The sequence below is a fragment of the Merops nubicus genome, unplaced genomic scaffold (genome assembly GCF_000691845.1).
Source record: "Merops nubicus isolate BGI_N331 unplaced genomic scaffold, ASM69184v1 scaffold2796, whole genome shotgun sequence".
NCBI lineage: Eukaryota > Metazoa > Chordata > Aves > Coraciiformes > Meropidae > Merops > Merops nubicus.
Genome location: NW_008614165.1, coordinates 3,606 through 22,993, shown reverse-complemented (window position 1 = coordinate 22,993; position 19,388 = coordinate 3,606). Strand labels below are relative to the sequence as shown.

Genomic DNA, 19,388 nt, shown 5'->3' with positions numbered 1-19,388 from the left:
GACAGGTTGTTCTGGAACCGCCCTGTGCAATCAAAAGACAAATCAAAGTTTTTTCTCTTGCTCATTTGGGAAACCCTGAGCTTCTTCAATCAACGCCTGCCAGCTAATTATGAGGTCTCCAGAAGTGATACTGGCAGCAGGGAGGGGTTTCTGCTTTCCTGCTGTCGCTTCCTGGGCTTGTGTTGAGCAGCTGCCTTGAATGTATTTGATGTGGAGGACGCCCATGCTGCACTCGCAGAAGGCTAGGAGGAAAAAACAAAACGTGACCTGTAAGCCATAGTGCTAGTCAGGACACTCATTAGCAAAGCCTTTGAAGATAGGAACTAAGGGTTACAGAGTCTAAGTCTTTGATTGCAGCCCTTTGTAGGGAGGACCCAAAGGCAGTAATAACACTGTAGTACACAGATTCACAGGCTTGGAATGTCACCGTGGCTTTAATAGTCCAAGTCATCGCCTTCTCGTACACTCCCAGTTGAAGGTGGGATTGATAGAGGAACCATAGTACATCCCCTGTCCTTTCTAGCTCAGTTTCCAGCATGTGGCAATAACCTCTAATTAATTCTTTAAAATATATATTGATTTAACTTATTCCTCTTCTTACTCATTTTCAACAGCTGCTGTGGTGAGAATGTTGTAAAACAGCCCTACTGCTGCAACTGGCCCTTCGTCTAGACTGTAGTTTTAATTAACCCGGTGCAAGAACAGCTTTTATCAATGCAGATTGTGTTGTAGCTGCAGTGGCCGTGTCTGGTTATGCCAAGGGGACGATGTAAAGAACTCCAGGTGCTGTGTGAGTGCTGACATTGTTGGCACTGGGGAGCATCTGGGTGGTACCATTTCCCTGTCACAGTCCTCCCAGTAACCTAAGGTACGAGTCATTTGACCTCCTGTGCCTCTTTTCACCGTGTATGAAAATGGGAATAATAACTGCCCATTACCCTTAAATACCTGGAGGCACTTTGTTATTACAAGACTGGGGAAGGAGTCCTGTAATTACATGGGTAGAAAAACACACTTGTAGAAAGACCAGATGCTTAGGTATACATGCAAATGGGAGGTTAAAAGCTTCTCTTCCTTGTCCCTCCAACATAACTTTCTTCAGATTGGAATACTGCACTTTGTACTTTTACAGGGATAAAACTGATTTATAAGACCAAACTCTGAAGCTCTCCTAAAATATCAAAGCCTGAGTCCTTATCTTGATGTCTAAGCTAAGCTGGGCTAAGCACAGCAGACCCAGGGCTTATGTTATCCAAGATCTTCTTTGCACACTGGCAGAAATCCCGAGTAATTTACTCGCTCGAGCTACAGCCTTGTAGAACTCAAGCAGATGAAAGTAGAGCTGGAGCCTCATGTTTCTGCTGTGACATGAAGATTTGACATCATAGGCATATTTTTAATTCAAATGAGCCTAAGACTTGTGCCTATTTTTGATGAATGCTAGTTGTTTAGCTCATTTTCATTCCTTTTCTGTGTGGGGCAGAATAAAGTGTGATTCTGCCCTCACAGGAAAAACTGGGTTTACTCCATGCTTAACCTCCTGATTTCTGTGTCGTGTTGTCTTCAGATTCACTGGAAACCCACTTGTCCAGATACAGTTATGCATTCTTCTGATACTTGTTAAATTGCTAATTGTGGACTATAAGTTGAAGGAAAATTCTTTTCGGCTTTAACACAGGATTATTTTTTTTAAACTTGATTATTGTTGGTCTGAGATTGGTTTTTAGTATTATGCACTCCTGCTTTTTCCACTGCTTTCATTCTTCCACATTGCTTCTGTACCGTGAGCCATTGCCTGTAGTTCTCTGAGCAGTTACTGCTAGTGAAATAATTGCACACATGTAACTATCACAGTATTTTTTTCTCCTTTTGTGTGTATTGCCTTGACAGTAAGATTTGAGAAGGCAAAACAAGAACTAGATCCAAACACCAATTGTTCTGTTTCTTTTGCTAGATGTATCTACACCAGAGGCTGGAAGAAAAGCAGATGCTTCTGTAGTCAATGGTGGCCCAGCACCACAAGAAAAGCAGAATGGGGCCACACAAGTGACAGTACAACGCAAGAGACTCCTTAAAGCTCCCACGTTGGCTGAACTTGACAGCTCAGATTCAGAGGTAAAAAAAATCAGGACACAACTTGCTTCTCGATTTGTCAGAATTGAGTCTTGTTCCTTAAATTGCTGAACTGATCTGCTGAGAAGTGATTTTGCAGACCATCATCTGAATTTTCCATGACTGCTTTGTCAGCCCACAGAACTTCAAAAAGAGTAGATCAGACCTCAAGAAAGAGAATAGTCTTTTAAAATGTTAAATGCTAATTTTGGCCTTAAACCCAGTATTTACTAATTTTTCTAAATGCCCAGTGCCTGTCCACAGTGTATATGTAGCAACTCTACTTTTGGAAAGATAGGCTGGGGAGAAATTTATCTCTTTGCATACTTTCTTGATCTGTGAATGGTTGGCCCTCTTTGTATTCGGGGTTATCCTGTCAGTGACTTGTGTGGGTGCATAATTTGGTGCATCTGTTCTGAAAGCAGAAGAGATTTGCATTCTGAAATCTCTTAGCAGTGTTTAAAATTACAATAGAGGCTGTATGAGGTTTTGTTAATATGAATGAAGCTGGGCAGGATGCAAGGATATTAAGACCTGTCAGTTAGAGTTGGATCTTGAACTTGCAGCTTCCTAGCTTGTAGCTCCACACATCCTGAAGGTAATGCAGCATGGTATTTCACACAGAAAAATAAGCAGAAGTCAGTCAAAGAAAATTTTGTGAAGGGAAATGTGAAGTGGTTCTTGTATGAGTGAAAAATGTCTGATGGTGATTATTGATTAGGGAATACTGTGTAGGCAAGTGAAGTCAGATAGAATGAGCTTTGGAACATACAGCAAAAGATAAATTGAAAATCAATCAGGCACGTGGAGCTGTCACAGAGAACAGATGCTGCACTGGCTTGAGTCAACGGAAGTAGCTGGTGAGGCAATGAAGATGATTAAGATGCTCAGCAGATACTGGTTTGGGCTCAGGAACAGGGCAGAAGTAGTGTAAATAAACAACCTCAAGGGAGCTTGGGTGAGATTTTCTGAGCTGACAAAGGGGGTGGGATGTAGAACATCTGAGGAAAGTGAAGATTGCTCTGTCAAAATGTCTTTTTTTTTTTTTCCCCCTGACTTTTACTTTGTACGTACTGCACAGGAGAGTGTGTGTTGTCCTGACTGCCTAGAAATGAGTCGGCCACCTCTTTGCCTGCAATTTGAATTGGGCTTAACCTACTTAGAGTTACTCACTGGGAGTTAAATCATGACTGTGTTATGCCCTAAATTACAGGCTGCAGATACCTGCAGTGCAGAGCTGTGGACCTCCAAATGAGCTGAGATACAGATGCATTTTCTTCTCCCTGCATCCCCTTTGTTCTTTCAGCTGTGTTGTGATGCAGACTACACCCCCACTCTCTGTGTTGCCAGCCAGAAGTGACAGGGAAGGTCCAATCCAGCCCTGTCCCCCTTAGCTAGAGAGAGTGAATATTGTACAAACTGGTCCTGCTTTCTGCTCTTGCTTTTTCCTGCATCACCACTAGAAACACAGTTTCAGAGGGGGAGCAGGAGGTGCCATTTTGCTTTGTGTGGCTAAGAGAAGTAGCAATCTAATAGTGATTTTTTGATACAGGTCTAAAAACTGTGTCTTCCTAATGAAGATGCTGCTATCTGGACAAAAATCATGTTGTCAAGGGTTAGGGCTGGGCTGGGCACTAAACGAATGACAGACTCTCTCTGTTAACCCCTCTGTCTGCCCAAAGGGGAGAAGAATGGGAATAGGGAAAGGAGACTTAGGAACTGGAAATGAAAACTAAAACAACTTTAGTGAAAATAATAACAGTAAAATGGAATAGATACAAAAGCAGTATCATCACCACTGGTGCTGTGGGCAGGCACTGGGGAAGTCCCAGACTGGACTCAGCAGCAGATGGGAACCAGATTAAGGAGCTAGATTCTGGAACTGGATTCAGGGACACATGGATCAGGATCAAAGGCAGAACAGAGTCCTCATCGGATGCTGGCCATTAAAGAAGAGGCTTGACCCTTGTGATCCCTCAGCTTTATACTGAATATGACGTAGATGGGTTGGAATCCCTCACTGGTCAGTTTGGGGTCACCTCTCCTGGCTGCTCCTCCCTGCAGGTGCCACCTCTTGTTTTCTGTACCCCCATCATGATACACAAGATTTCACAGTGACCTTGGTCTGCCCAGGATCAATTATGAGCAAGAGCCTTTCTGCACAGCCCAGCCCTTGGCAGTAGTTCTATGCATGAGAGTCTAATGGAGGGCTATGAAGATGCTGAGGGGACTGGAGCATCTCTGTGCTGAGGAAAGGCTGAAAGCCCTGGGCTGGTTACCCTGGAGAAGAGAAGACAGAGTGGATATGATCAATGTCATCAATATCTAAGAGGCCTTTGGTGGTCAAGAGGATGGAACCAGACTCTTTTCAGCGGTGCCTGGTGACTGGAACACAGGAGGTTCCACCTGAACAGGAGGGATAACTTTCCTGTGAGGGTGCCAAGCCTGGAGCAGCTGCCCAGAGAGGTTATGGAGTCTCCTCTGGAGAGATTACAAACCCACCTGGACACCATCCTGGGCACCCTGCTGTGGGTGACCCTGCTGGAGCAGGGGGTGATCTGGATAAAGTGATCTGCAGAGGTCCCTTCCAGCCCCCACCATTCTGTGGTTTCTGGAAGTAAAACAGGCAGTGTAGCTAAATGAGCCCATTTAGCTCATGAGTGAAATTTTGGCTCAAACTTCCTACAAGCTTCCCATCACAGCTGTTCTGTGGGGTCACACTTGATATGGGACAGTGAATATATAGTTTTGGGGTCTGGTTTGAGTCCCTCTGCAGAATACTGCGTTGTGGAACAGGATACACCCCAGTGTCCTTTCAGCTAGTGGAGGTTTCCCTGCTTCCAGTTCACATAACTCAGGAAATCTGTGAGAGAGAAGCTCAGCCACTGGCTGGATTTTAGAGCAGTCGCTTGTTTGATCTGTAAATCTTGACAATTTAAATGATGTGTCTTCTTGGTTAAAAGCATTCACATTAGAGCTAAAGAGCATTCACACTCAGTCCTTCAACTCAGCTCCTTTGGGAGGCTTCTGTGATGATCTGTATCTGGTGGTTGAAGGCAGAGGTTTTAAGTGAAAGCAAAGGATTTAATAATTTGGACAGCATAATGCTGTAGGATAGCTGAAAGGAGTCAGTCAAAGCCCATTTCACCTTCATTCATCTTGGAGGTATTGCTCTTGGCTGTTGTGATGAAACAGGCTTATAGAATGAATGAGATTTCTTTTAAATACAGAAGGAAGGAGAAATACACCAGGATTAGGGATTAGAGAACAGTGCAGTGGAGATCAGATTAATTTTGCTTTACCTGGGTCACTTGTATGAGTGGCTCTCATTCCTTTGGAGACCAGAGGAGTCCAAGTGCTGATTCATACAAAGTTCAGTTATTGTATCTGCTGTTCCTGCAAATCCTTGAAAGTCCTTAAATACAATGAAGAAAATGAACAGGTTGCAGTGGATTCATGAACCTCTTTTCTTATCTTGTTCTTTCATACACTAGTTAAATACACTGAATTCCAACCACACACCCATTTATTCCATAATACTCCATAAAAATGCAGTGCTGAAAATTCCATTTACTCTGTGCTGTGTAGGGTCAGTGTTTCTCTCAGGACTTCTTCTAGGGCTTTGGGTGATTGAATGGTGCAAAATACCTTTGATAGCTTGTGATTTCTGTGTGCTAAAAAGCAGTAAGCGAAGCAAAAACAACCCCTAAGGAACTAAAAACCAAAGAGGTTTCTTTTCCTCTTGCCACACAGGAGGAATCAGTGCAGAAATCAGCAAGCAGCAGCAGCATCTCCCCCTCACAAGCAGAAGACCCCTCTCAAGAAGGCACCAGCAGCAGAAAGAGTAAGTATTGATAAGAGAGTCCAGTGGCTGCTTGTCCACACTTCTGTTGTCTTCTGTTCTATGAACTTTGTCTGAAACTTTTCTAGAAAGCTGAAGCCGAGTGGTGTTAATGGAATAAATCTCTCAAGCTGAACCCTAGAGGCTGCTGAATAGGTCAAATGTGATTAACAATTGGATGGCTTTAGCTTCCACTGCATCTGAGTATATATCTGAGTATAGTTGATGTGGAACTGTAGAGGAAGTCACAACAGGATGGGGGGTAGTTTAGCTGTCCACATTTCATGAGAAAATTTGTTGCTGCAGAAACACATTTTAACCTAAGACCAATGTAACTGTTTCCTGCATCTGTCACCATGGCAGTGGATGTATTTGTTTGAAAGACACATAATAATCACCAGTATGTCTCATAAATACTTACTGGGAAGAGGGCAGGATCTGTTCTTTTTTTTTCAGGTGTAGTTATTGTAGGCTTTACTGTGTAACTCTCTTTTTCATTTGTTTCAAAGCATTTCAGTTTCACTGGAAAGGTTTTGTAATGAAGAGTGTAATCTGTGCACAATGGTGAAATCAGTAGAATAAGCCAATACCCTGAAAGACCCAATTTATGTATGATGGTAACTGAACAGTAGCATGCCTGTATTTGCCAGTTTTATGAATATTGCTCTTCTCTCAGCCTGGGAAATTTAATGAACGTGATACCTCTCTTGAAGGTACTTTGGGTGTATATGTTCTAGCAGATCAGTGCCTCGTTTAAGTACAATGTTATCTGACAGTCTGTTTTACAAGAACTAATTGTTATTATCCTGGTTGAATCTCCAGTGCCTCCAAAGTTCTTGCCCATATCCTCTACACCACAGCCTGAGAGACGGAAGCCACCGCAGAGGCGACACTCCATTGAAAAGGAAACGCCAACCAATGTGAGACAGTTCTTACCACCTTCAAAACAGAACTCCAAATCACTTGTAAGTGGAGTGGGTGGTAGGAAACAGAAAAAGAGGCATGCTAAGAGTATAACGAAAACTGAAACTAGGCTGAAGTGTGATTAGGACTTACTCAAAGAAAACTCTATTCAGAAACAGCCCTTGGCTACTAAAGACGTTTTGAAATCAAGATTTGAACTTTGTCTCTCTAGCGTATTTATCCAAAATCCCAGGCACAGGTGCCTCAGAAAACATTTGCACTTTGATTAGGACCCTAGGTAAAGCCACGTGTCTTGATTTTATTTCAGAGTGTCACCAAAAGAGATGAACTTCACCTTACTGATTTTCCGTTTGAGTAGAGACAATGCCAAAGAAGTGGATCGATTTGGGGGAGTTAGTTGTTGGAAGTATTTTAGTTAATGGCTGAATGAATGAAATGGTTTCCTTTCTTCCCACCTTAGGAACTTGCATGATAATGTTTATAGGTATGAAAGCTCTTTCAGTAATCCAAATGAAGGTTTGTCTGTGTCACTTTATTGAAGTTACTGAGGCAAAAACCTGTATTATTGCTTGAAAAGAAAGTACAGTACATTTGATCAATTAGCTTTAATTGAGAGCTGTTTTCCAACAGAGTATAAACAGCAAAGGGTATGAAATCCTGGTTCATTTATGCTGACATACTGATCAGTTCTTTGTAATTTCATGCAGGATATGTTGTTCCTCGTCTCTTTTCCTGCCAGCAAGGTTTTGAAGTGTGCCCCATGAGGTGTTGGTGAATAGAGAAACTGATAAACACATCCTAGTTTTGAAAGGAGAGAACATTCACTCACCTCGTCTCTTAGTCCGGGGGTATTAATGGGGTTTGAAGAGTGTTCTTGTTGGCCCAAGAGATGGTAGCCAGGATCCAAACCTATTAGATGATGAAGTTGACCAGTAACATTCCCACAGCATGCATCCTCCTCTTCTTTTCAGAGGGTCTGTTGGATTTGGTTCATTATATCCTTCAAACTAGAATGTAGTTTCTCATTCCAGGTGAAGGTCAGGTAGAAGTAGCAACAACACAAATAGACTTCTTCTTCCAAAGTGAACTTGGAGCAGAACCTATTGCACCAGAACCAAGCTGGAGGGTTCCTTCAGCACGTGTTTGAAGACAGTATCATGTAAAACGAGTTGCCCTGTCATCTCCTGCTGCACTCACTGTATGTGGAAGCACAAGCTTTATTTTCTGATAGTCCCAGAGTCATCCACAGACATACTGTTTAGAGGGAGGAGGGGAAAAAGCATCAGATTTCATATGCAGGCATTTGCTCCACCACACTTTGTTTTAGCTAAATTGTTACATCATAATATTGATCTCATATGTATTTGAGGGTATCGTGCAACTTAAAAATCTTATACATGAGGCCGTTGTTTTAAATAACATCACCCTAGCTCTTAACAGGACCTTTCTGATTCCATATTTCCCCTCTGTCAGTCTGTTCACTGATACATGCCTAGAAAAATATATACAAGGTAAAACCATTGCAGAAAAACTGATTCAGTTATTCCACTCCCCCTTAAAAATACTAAAGGAAAAGGGAAGAAGAGCCATTAGATAAGTCAGGCTAATGTGGGAACACGTGGGGAAGGTTTTACTAGGAGTTTTAGTGCTGGGGGTTTTGGGGTTTTGTTTTTTTAATCTTTAGAGAGCTGTCACCTAGCTTGGTTTTGGCTGTGATAGGAGCGTGTCGAAATGGTGTTGCCTTAAGAATCTATTTCATTGGATGCCTAGAGAGCTGGTTCTTTAACTTGGCAATAGTGCCCTCTAGGGTGTGAGAGACAGTTCCCATAATTCTTGGGTTTTTAGGTCTGGTGGATGATTTCTGATACGCTGGCCCTGGCCCAGTCCCACGCTTTGCCTCCTCCCCTGGAGGGCTGCCAGGTTCCCTCGGTGGCTGCGGCAGCTGCTGCATGTGGAACGTTGCTGTTCCCAGGGCAAACGCCTCCCAGGAAGTGCAGGTTACTATTTACTTTAGACTTCACACTTCTTTGTCCCTTCCCCCAGGACTGATGGAGCTTCATTTCTTATCAGCTGCTCCTGTGACCGCGGTTTCTCTCTAAGGTGAAGGAGACCTCACCAATAAATAGCCCTCAAGGCCAGTGAAAACAGGCAGGACTTTGCTACGGTCTCCTAGCAGGATTAGCAGGAAACTGGCCTGTCTTGCATACTAACGATGGTTTTGTGAAGGGGCATCCCATCAGACTGAGGGAGTTAGACCTCAGTAGGTGGGGAGGGGAAGCAGACTTGGGAAGAGGCCGAGGAGAGTCCTTTTGGAGAGGCAGGGCAGCGTGGAGATCTGTCAGGGGGTCGGCCTGGTGGTGTGCTCGCTGTAGAGAGCTGACTTGGTGCTTAGTCAGTGAGGTGAAGCCAGTGTCCAGAGTGTACATATAAATGCCTTTGCAGTCTGTTTGCTTTTTCTAATTCCTGTTATTATTTCTCCTGACCCAGAGGACCACAGCTAATGGTTTTGTTCATACACAGCATTCGCTTCTCTGCTTCCTATCTATTGTTCAGGTTCCTAGGATAACCAGTTTATTTCCAAGGATGACTTTCAGACCACTTTTTTCAACTATGCAAACAGCTTCTCTGCTCAGCTCTCATCCCGTTGAAGCGGCCATGTGTGGGGTGGCAGGGGCTATGTACTATCTCTGTGAGAGAGCTTTTGCCAGCAGGTGGAAACCCGCAAAGGTTTGCCTCTTTTTGCTGGCTTTGGAAATCACCTTCACCAGCATGTTCCCTCCTAGGGGAGCACTTCCTAAGCTGTGGCAAGAATTAAAGCTCAGGCTGGGACATTGCACCTGATTGACATTGATTTCAGTGTGTGTAGGATATTTGTGTGTCTTCAATCACCTCACGGGGAAAAGAAATCAGTTCTGAAAGGACAGCAAACTAAAAATGCAACATCACAAGATTATCAATGGGACAGCCTTTAAATGTTACAGCGTATGAAGATCCTACAGCAAAAAGCCAGCAAAACTGTTGTAATCCTTGGACTATGTTGAAAGAATGAGGGTCTGTGTTTCTAACAAGATACACTGTGTAGAGTGAAAGGGCATTTGCAATCTGTTTTACTTGAAAACCTTCGTAGTGTTTTGGTTGTCAGCATACTTTCCTATCAGAACTCTCAGAGTAACTAATAGCTATGTACCAGGGAAGGCAAATCCACTAAAAAGAAAAGGTCATTCGTTTACCCCTATGGAGAACTGAACGTGAATAAGTTATTTTTAGCCTCCTTTTCCTTGTCCCAACCAATAAGTAAAAGTGTGAAACCTGTTGCAGTAGAGTATGTAGTTGAGATCTCCAGCTGACTTCTTAGAAATGTTTAGTCTTCAAGAGCAATGAGAGTTTTGAGTGCTTGACTGATTATGAATTGCAGAATTTAAAGGCCAATCCAGCATTTGTTAGTCTTGCAATTTGCTGAGGCAGCTCATTTGAATGCTTAGTGACATCCTTTAATGAGAAATTTTGCAAGGAATATATTAGTGTTGTAGTCATAAGGAGATGTTAGGTGTGCATATGCTGAGAATGACCTACAAAGCACTTTATTTCACATTATGGACATGTAATTCTTGCTATGTGCTTTTCCTGAGTAAAAAGAAAATACACTATACACCTTAAGCTATACAGTGTATTATGGTTAAGCCAATTTTCATGAGGATCTCAGAAACTTCAAGTTCAGAATACTGTAATTAGGTAAAAAAGTTTTTCCCCTTTAAAAATACTAACTTGCCTTTAATATTAAAATAAGTATTAAGAACAATTCCAGAAAATCAAGACCGTTCAAAGCACGGTTTGTCTTTAGTATGTTCTGTTGTATGCAAGTGTTGCAGAGAGGCAGCTCCAAGTGAGAGAACTTAAGCTATTTGAGTGTAGATTATTGCTGGAAGTTTGAGCAGTAACTCCAAAACGTCATCATTTAATGAAGTTTAGTCAGTGCTTAGTGTAATTTTAATTAATTTCAATGCCTTAGAGGTAGTGCAGAAACAAAAGATTTTCATGCATACTTATTTGTATTCTGAAAAAGGAAGGGAAAAAAAATGAAGCATTTTTTCTGAAATCAGCATAATATTTACCTTTCATTTAATGTTGCATTAACATTTTGTTGTCCTTGTGTAACCTCTGGAATTAAAACATTAGCATTTAAACATGTGAACATTTTCTGTTTCCCCTGTTGCCTGCTGGCTGTTTCTAGTTGCTGTAGTGCTAATTATGTTTGATTGGTACACGACAGGCCCACAGTAACCCCCTAGTACCTGCTCTACACCCATAGCCCGCCCGCAGACTGGCCTCCAAGGAGCAGTGCTCCCCGACGTCATCGCTCTGTAAATTAAAGCAACGGGCGTTCGTGAGGGGGAAGGAAGAGCTTCAAGTAAGACACGTACTTCCCAGGGACTTAAAGCTCTGACTACAAGCCTTCAGCCAGGCTCCTCCACCTCGGACAGCTTCTCCCAGCCTCCCACCATCAGAGTCGGGGGTTTTGCTGGCAGTGTGCACATCCCGCCCTCCCCCCAGCGCCCGGCCCGCCTCCCAGCCCTCGGCCGTGCCCCCTCCCTAGCCAGGCAGTTGCTGTGGGGAGAAGCCCCAGTGAGATGCTCAGAGCTGCCCCTTAGCTGTAAAGTCACTCTTGAGGAACAGAAGTTATGTTGGTCTGGCTCCGTGCGGTTTTACACCTCGGAGCAAATTGCAGTTGCTTTCCAGGTAGTCTGTTCTTCCCAGAAAACTAGTGATTCTATACCCCAGGGGTTTGGCTGCCAAATCTAACAAAATTAACTCAATTCTAGTCTTTTTGTGGGGTACCTTAAACAGAGAGAAGTTTCTTTGTGTTCCCTTTCTAGATAGGTAAGACAACAGTTTTTAAAAATGTGGTGGTTCCTAAATGCTAATGTTTGCCAGGTCTGCAGCATAGAAAGATTTTCCTTTTACTCTAACAGAAAGACAAAACAGACCTCTGGGTACATGGAAATGGAGCGTTTCACAACTAATCCGATTCATCACTTCAGTTTGTAAATGCCATCTCCACACTGTCAGCCAGGTCTTTGTGTTTGCAGGAGACATTTCCTTCATTTATTCAGAGAGCATTACGTGTCATTGTCACCACCACACAGTCGCCCCTCTGGGCTGACTGAAAAGGTTTACCAAGCATAAAGCCATGGGAGTTCCCACAGAGGTTTCTGTCTTTCTGTTGGAAATGTATAATCAACTACAGGGTTGGATTACAAATTGGGTTGGTGCTTTTTATTCTCTGGTACCAAATTCAGGACTTGTTCACTCAAAAACATTCTCCTAAATGCTGTAACAAAGAAGAGAGGCAAAATTTTCTAAGTGGAAGGTTGTGTCTGCTGTTCATAATGCAGCGTTGGGTAACCAGTTCTCCAACTTTATATTTGAAGATTAGTCTTTAATGCTGAAACCTCTGCTGTTACTTTCCTGGGGCAGAAAGGAGAACTTTTCTGCCTGAACTGACCTAACTTTTTGTAGTCTCGGTGGGATTCCAATCATGTGAGCACCAAGATGTGGTACCAGTGAATAAAAATTTCTGCTAGAATGGGCTACTAACAACTTTCCTTGGCTAATCTGGGCATCACAAAGTCTCAGAAAAATTGTGTCTCTCTAAACAGTATGCCTAAAAATATTGCCATTTGCCAAATTCCCTTTTCCCTTTCAAATCACAAACCGTTAGCTTGATTGGAAACAAATCTTCATAATAAAAGGCAAATCAGAGAGAAGGGTCAAGTGGTTTTAGGAAGAAGGGTGAAGAAAACTGTCCCTCTTGGGAAGGCTGGACATCAGCCCATGTAGATCACACACAGTCTCTGACGGTGTGGAACTCGTGATGCCCACGAAAGAGCCAGTGCTATTCCAGTTTGAAGGGAGAAAACCCCTATTTCTGGAGTTACTAACCAGGTGGCTGGTTGTCTAGGTTGAAGTCTGGAGGAAGCCATTTGGCTTTGAAGTAATGCAGGTTTTTTGGCTTCCAGGAGGAGTTCTGTTACCCGGTGGAGTGTCTGGCTCTGACGGTGGAGGAGGTCATGCACATCCGTCAGGTGCTGGTGAAGGCGGAGCTGGAAAAGTACCAGCAGTATAAAGATGTCTACACTGCTCTCAAGAAAGGAAAGGTAGGGCTGAGGCTGTGGGGGCTTGAAGCTTCTCGAGGGAGGCCATGTGTATCCATGGGTGGAGCCTTCAGCTCTGCTGACTGACGTGTCTCTGTCCCCGTGCCTTCTGCGGGCTTGCTCTGCGTCTCTGCTCCAGAAGAGAGGATTACAGACAGCAGCAGGAAACAGCAGGTTTTTCATAGGACTCCTTATAAGAGAGCCTTCAGAGAAATCAGACAACAGTGACCCTGGAAGGAGGCTTAGTATTTGAGAACCCATTAACTAACACATTTTTTTCTGTAAACTGCACACCATGAATGGGTATTTACCAGCAGAAGTTGTGTCCTTTTTCTCCCACTTTTGACTTGTGCTTCTTGAACACCTCCAGCAAGTGTTTTGACTTCACAGTGTATTTTACCTACAGGCCTACCTGTGTCTAGTATGCAGATATAATTTAAAGAATTAATACATTTAGGGCAGAGGAACAAGAACCTTGAAATGTCATTCATTAGATTTGGCTGTTGCCTATTGTCATGATATATAAAGCTTAATAATGAGTTTTTATCAAATCTCAAAGTTGATGCTTTAATTAATTTACCCCACTATTAAAAGTGTTCACTTTTATTTCTAACCAAATTTGTCTAGCCTTGCCTAAGTCTCTGGATCTCAGTATGTCATAAAATCATAGAATGGTTTTGGTTGGAGGTGCCCTTTAAAGGTCATCTAGTTCTAACCCCACTTCCACAGGCAGGGACACCTCCCGCTAGACCAGGTTGCTCAAAACCCCATCCAGCATAGCTTTAAACACTATGAGAAATCCGTGCCTGTGTCTCACCACCATCACAGTGAAGAATTTCTTCCTAATTTCTAATCTCAGTCTACCCTCTTCCAGTTTGAACCCATTACCCCTCATCCTGTAACTACATTCTCTGATAAGTAGTCCCTCACCATGTTTTTATAGGGCCACCCCTTTAAGCACTGAAAGGTCCCGAAGCAGGTCTCCCCAGCTGGAGCCTTCTCCTCTCAGCTGCCCCAGCCCAACTCTCTCCTGCTGGGCTCCCAGCAGAGGGGTTCCCCCCTCGGGGCATTGCTGGGGCTCCTCTGGCCCTGCTCCAGCAGGTCCCTGGCTCTGCTGTGCTGAGGACTCCAGAGCTGCCCCAGCACTGCAGGGGGGTCTCCCAGAGCTGGCAGAGGGGCAGGATCCCCTCCCTGCCCTGCTGCCCACCCTCCTGGGGGGCAGCCCAGGATTCCACTGGCCACAGTGCCAGCTCTTGTCCAGCTTTGCACCCACCAGCACCCCCAAGTCCTTCTCCACAGGGCTGCTCTCCAGCCCTTCTTCCCCAGCCTTTGTTGATACCCCACCTAGGTGCAGCACCTTGCACTTGGCCTTGTTGAACTTCATGAAGTTCACATGGACAATCTTGAGAAGTGGGCCCAGGTCCCTATGTATGACCTCCCATCCCTCAGGCTGTCGACCACACCCCACAGCTTGGTGTCACCAGCAACCTTGCTGAGGGTGCCCTCGATCCCACTGTCCCTGTCACTGACTGAGGTGTCACATAGGTCTGGTCCCAGTACCAACCCTGTCTTTTCTTTGTCCGCAGACACGTTGTTCAGTGCCTTTCTTTCCTAGCATCGTTCTTACCCTGTGATCCCCACCTCCCTTGAGTAAACAGAACAGCTGGGATTTATTATCCCACTCTAAACCAGGTCTTCCTCCAGTAAGACGGCTACAGTCGCTTTTTCCTGCACCTCCTCTGGTTTTCCAGAGCATAGGACTGGAAGAGAATCATCCAGAATTATCACAGACAAAATAATTGTGTCCTACCCCTGTCCCAGATGGTTAGGAAGCATTTCTAGCCTAAATTTATTCATGGCTGAACTTATTCCCATTTATTGTTGTGTGTGTTCCCCAGTTGTAGCAGTTACCCCTCCTGACTGCCGTTACTCTTTTTTCCCACTGCTTTTCTGTGTACTAATGATAGAAACATCAGTGAGGGGGAAGTAAAAATAAGTTAATAATTCTCTAGTAAATATTTAATGTAGGTAAAAAAATAAAGGAGTAGAGGTAGCTATACCAAGATACAATTGTGGAGTATCTTTTCATCAGCACCGTGGGGGGAAGGAGCCCAGAGCTGGGCGTGCACTGCAGCTCTGGTCATGCCAACAGCAGCTGGAGTCACCCAACATTGTGTCTTCCCTGCTCTTCTTCTAGCTCTGCTTCTGCTGTCGGACAAGGAGGTTTTCCTTCTTCACCTGGTCCTACACGTGTCAGTTCTGTAAGAGGTAAGTACTGAGTATCTGTTAATAAGTGAGTGCCATTTCAGAGGGGAAAATAGTGATTTACACCTTAGAAACCCACAGAGGTTTCCGCTGTGTACTGCTGATTGGTTTCATTTCTGTAAAAGTCAATGTTAAAAAAAAAAAATCATGCAAAATGAGTTCCTTCCAAGTGACTGAATTGCTTCCCTGGACTGAAACTCATGGCTGAAAATAAGAGAAACGCTCATTAGTTCTTCCATGCTCGTGGGAGAGTGAGGTGGAATTTACTCAGGCTCCCCAGTCAATAGTTCCATAGTCTGTTGTTGGGGAAAACATTTCAAGGCAATTTATCTCTTGTATTACTTTTGGAGTATTGGCTGGAGGAGAACAGAAGAGGAGTCATTTGCAGGCAAAATGAAAAATTTTAAGTTGAATGGTGAGACAATAATTCTGGATATCTATGGAACCACTGATTTATTGTTTCACTTCCTTAGTAAGTTTCTTTAGAGGAAGAACAGTTTTTTAGTTTAGTTGTATTTCTTGTTTACCACTGGTCCTTGCTTTTGGCTTCATGTTCTGATTCAAGCTGTTGAAAGCATTGAAGATGCTTTAAAAACAAAAATGTTTGTTTAAGGGGAGGACAGGGGAGGATTCTGTAAAAAAACATTTATCCCTTATTCCTGATTTAAGTGTCACTTTTCCTAGTGAAATGATTTATGCTCTTGGTTTCTCACACAGGCCCGTGTGCTCACAGTGTTGTAAAAAGGTGAGTAAACTTATGGTCAGACCCTTTCTAAAAGGCCATTGTCTTTGTGAGGACACCTCACGTTCCTTCTGCCCTTCCCAACAGATGCGGCTGCCATCGAAGCCATACTCAACCCTCCCCATCTTCTCCCTGGGACCTTCAACCCTGCAGAGAGGAGAGAGCTTCATGAGGCCAGAGAAACCCTCCACCAGTCACCACCACTCCCTGCGGAGCGTGGCCAGGTGGGAGGCGACCCGGGCTCACCCATGGCTATTGCAGACACTCTCAGAGTTTCGTAGAGTTACCAACCATGAAGAAGATGGCAGCTCCCTGCTTTGTGCTTGTCCATCTTTCTAATGCTTGTAGTAACTCCTGAAGCTTGAAAACCCACGCCTCTTCTGCTCAGCAATAGCAATGCAGACAGTGTGACTTAAACCTGTTTCACATTAGGGGTGAAACATAATACAAGTCTGGGACAACTGATAGACATGGTGCTGAGGGGCATGGCTGAGTGGGGACCTGGCAGTGCTGGGTTAAGGGTTGGACTCGATCTTGAAGGTCTCTGCCAACCAAAATGATTCTGTGATTCTATGAACTCTATTTCTGTAGCACTTCTGAAAAAAAAATAAAAACCTTAGCATGTCTTTTTCAGATGTGAGCTGACTCTCTGGAGATAAATCTTCCAGGCTGAAACTGCACACTGAACAGCAACACAATGATGTCTTGCACAGATTTGTCTTTTTTTCCTAATTTTTCTTATTCTGATTTTCACTAATTTTATCACTTTAATATTATTAAGTTATCTGCTAGTTTTATATATTTATTTTATATATTTTATCTTTTAACTAGAACCATAGAATCATAGAATAGTGTGGGTTGGAAGGTACTTTTCAAGTCCATCTAGTCTAGCCCCCCTGCAGTAAGCAGGGACATCTTCAACTACAGCAGGTTTTATAGTCTTGTATTAATTACAAATGGTTGTCAAAGCTAATCTGAGAATTTAAATGTAAAAGAAATGCTCCTTTTTGAGGGGATCTACAACATAAATCGCTAGTGTGTTAATGTGCATAAACCACTAGTGCTGTGATGCTGTTGCACATTAGCCAAACATGTCATCTCCTGATAGTTATTCTTAAGGTGGTTTTGCCAAGGTAAATGTTCTCCACGCCCTCAGCTGGTGACCCTGAAGTCTTGCTGAACCAGGCAGAAGCTGTTTGCTCTTCTGGTGTCGGTTGGGGGACAGGAGAAAGAAAAATTTAAGTCAAGATGGTTCTGCTGTGCTGTTTCCTGAGAGCTCTGTTGCCTTCCAGGTTGACCTCAAGGTCGAAATCTGTGGATAAATCACACGAAGAGTTTCCCAAAGAATTGATGGAGGACTGGAGCACGATGGAGGTGTGCGTGGACTGCAAGAAGTTTATTTCAGAAATCATCAATTCCAGCCGGCGCAGCCTGTCTCTGGCCAACAAGCGAGCCAGGTTAAAAAGGAAGACGCAGTCCTTCTACATGTCATCACCAGGAACCTCGGAATACTGCCCCTCGGAAAGGACCATCAACGAGATCTGAGCCCTGTGCCTTTTGCTTTGCTTCTGTCTTCATGAGGTCATCGCCCACGAGCCAGGTCACCAGAACCAGGTTATCATTCCGTCGCTTCCTTTCACTTGACTGGCACGAGTTCCCCTCAGGTCGCCGGGTTTCCTGCTCCAGGAGAAGCTCCTGCTCCTGCTCCAGGGGTTCCCAGGGCCCCAGGACGCTGCGTTCGGGGTGTGCAGGGCGACACGCGACGGGTCAGCTGCTCGCAGTGGAGGGAGGTGAAACTAGAAAGCCTCTTCTTGCTGTCAAGCTTTTTTTAACCACACTTCGAATCACTTTTCAGGAGATGGGCTGAAACACAGGTTTGAAGGAGAACCAAGGCTAAGGGAGCGCTGGTGTTACCGCGGTAGCAAGCAGTAAGTCCCACTGGTGTTGCCACCTCTCCTAGCTGAGACAGAGAAGGGTTGTGTCACACGCCAGGCTCTGAGCGTGAGCCGCTGTGGTCACCACCATCTCTTTGAACTGCTTTGGTTGCTCTGAGAGCAGGGTCCAGCACGGGACTCTGCAGCCTGCACCCCCTAGGGCGGGATACGGCCGAAGCCGTGTGGTGGGCCCCGAGCTGCTGCGTGCCGTGAGCCGCAGCGTGCTCCTCGGCGTCTCCTGAGCCGCTCCGAGCAGCTTGCTCTCTATCTGAATGTACGACAAGGACTCGTAGCAGTGAATTTTAGTTCTAGACAGAGCTGTACGGTGTGTGGGGAGGATGGGAAATAAGGGAGGCTTCCAATTCGACCTGAACCAGCTGTGACGTTGTCCCCGTGGCTCTTCCTGCGCAGAGGTGGCGGTGGGCAAGGTGGGCGTTCTGCTGCTGTCCTTGGGGCTGGCGGCATATCCACTCACAACCCCATTTTTTCTGGGGTTTATAACTTGGCTGTAAAAATTCGTGTTCTGCTGAAATTTGGGACAGTGCTGTCTCAGATTGGGAGCAATCTCTCTGTTTAGTTTTCTTTCGTCTTTTTTTCATTCTTTTTTTCCCTTTTGAATTCTCTCATGAAAGAGTGCTAGGCTAGTTGTTTAGAAGTTCCAACAATGCTACAACGTTGACATCTCATGCTTTTTTGCACTTTTTTTTTATATTCAAAAGGCTTCTTTTTTTTTTTTTTTAAATTCAGGCATAGCCAGAATTATTTAGTTAAGAATTTGGGGGCAGATAATTTTGGTATTTAAAAACAAGCTAACATAGCCAAGTTATTAATACTTGAAAACAAACTACTGTAACTTTTTCATGAATTTTTTAATACCCTGAGGTGTATTTAATATCTATATAGCAGTGTATTATAGAATGACATAGCAGAAAAGTTTCAGATCTATTTATTAACATTTCTATACTTCGGATTAATGAGAGATACCTCAGAACTGCTCCAAAGTAGCTGGGACTGGATTTCCGTGACATGATTTTAAAGATGTTATTAATCAAAACAGATTCTCCCATCCAAATCTCGTGTACTGCAAAGGCCAAGAGAAGGCAGGGGCACGGGCCGGGGGGACCGCAGGGCTCCAGCCCCTCCACGGGCTGCCTTCTGCTGCCCAGGGGAACAAGGCTTCCTCTAAAAAAATCTCTTTCCACATGACGTTGCAGCCTTCGGAGCAGCCCCTCGTATCGTATCTTGTAAGTTGATTTGAAAAGCACACGCAAAGTCTCCTTAATCCTTCGCAGGGACTCATCCATCCTTATCCTTTCTTTAAACGCCCCCTTGGAAAATGCCTTTTTGCATACACAGGGCTGACTGAAACAATTGAAATCATGGGTTTAATTTGTTCTGGCCCAATACGAACAGGCAGA

At 44.1% G+C, this 19,388-nt stretch overlaps 1 protein-coding gene across 1 annotated transcript in view; it reads left to right on the top strand.

Moving 5' to 3' along the window:
• SPIRE1 (spire-type actin nucleation factor 1) overlaps nt 1–17,715 on the top strand; it is a gene marked incomplete at its 5' end in the record, with an annotated part of 45,982 nt that extends 28,267 nt beyond the window's left edge. Inside the window, 8 exons of the mRNA XM_008942111.1 lie at nt 1,955–2,115; nt 5,866–5,956; nt 6,776–6,918; nt 12,895–13,032; nt 15,227–15,297; nt 16,012–16,039; nt 16,124–16,260; nt 17,329–17,715. Of these exons, the coding sequence (XP_008940359.1) occupies nt 1,955–2,115; nt 5,866–5,956; nt 6,776–6,918; nt 12,895–13,032; nt 15,227–15,297; nt 16,012–16,039; nt 16,124–16,260; nt 17,329–17,581 (1,022 nt within the window). The remainder of the gene's footprint in view (nt 1–1,954; nt 2,116–5,865; nt 5,957–6,775; nt 6,919–12,894; nt 13,033–15,226; nt 15,298–16,011; nt 16,040–16,123; nt 16,261–17,328) is intronic.
• Between the last annotated feature and the right edge of the window lie 1,673 nt (nt 17,716–19,388).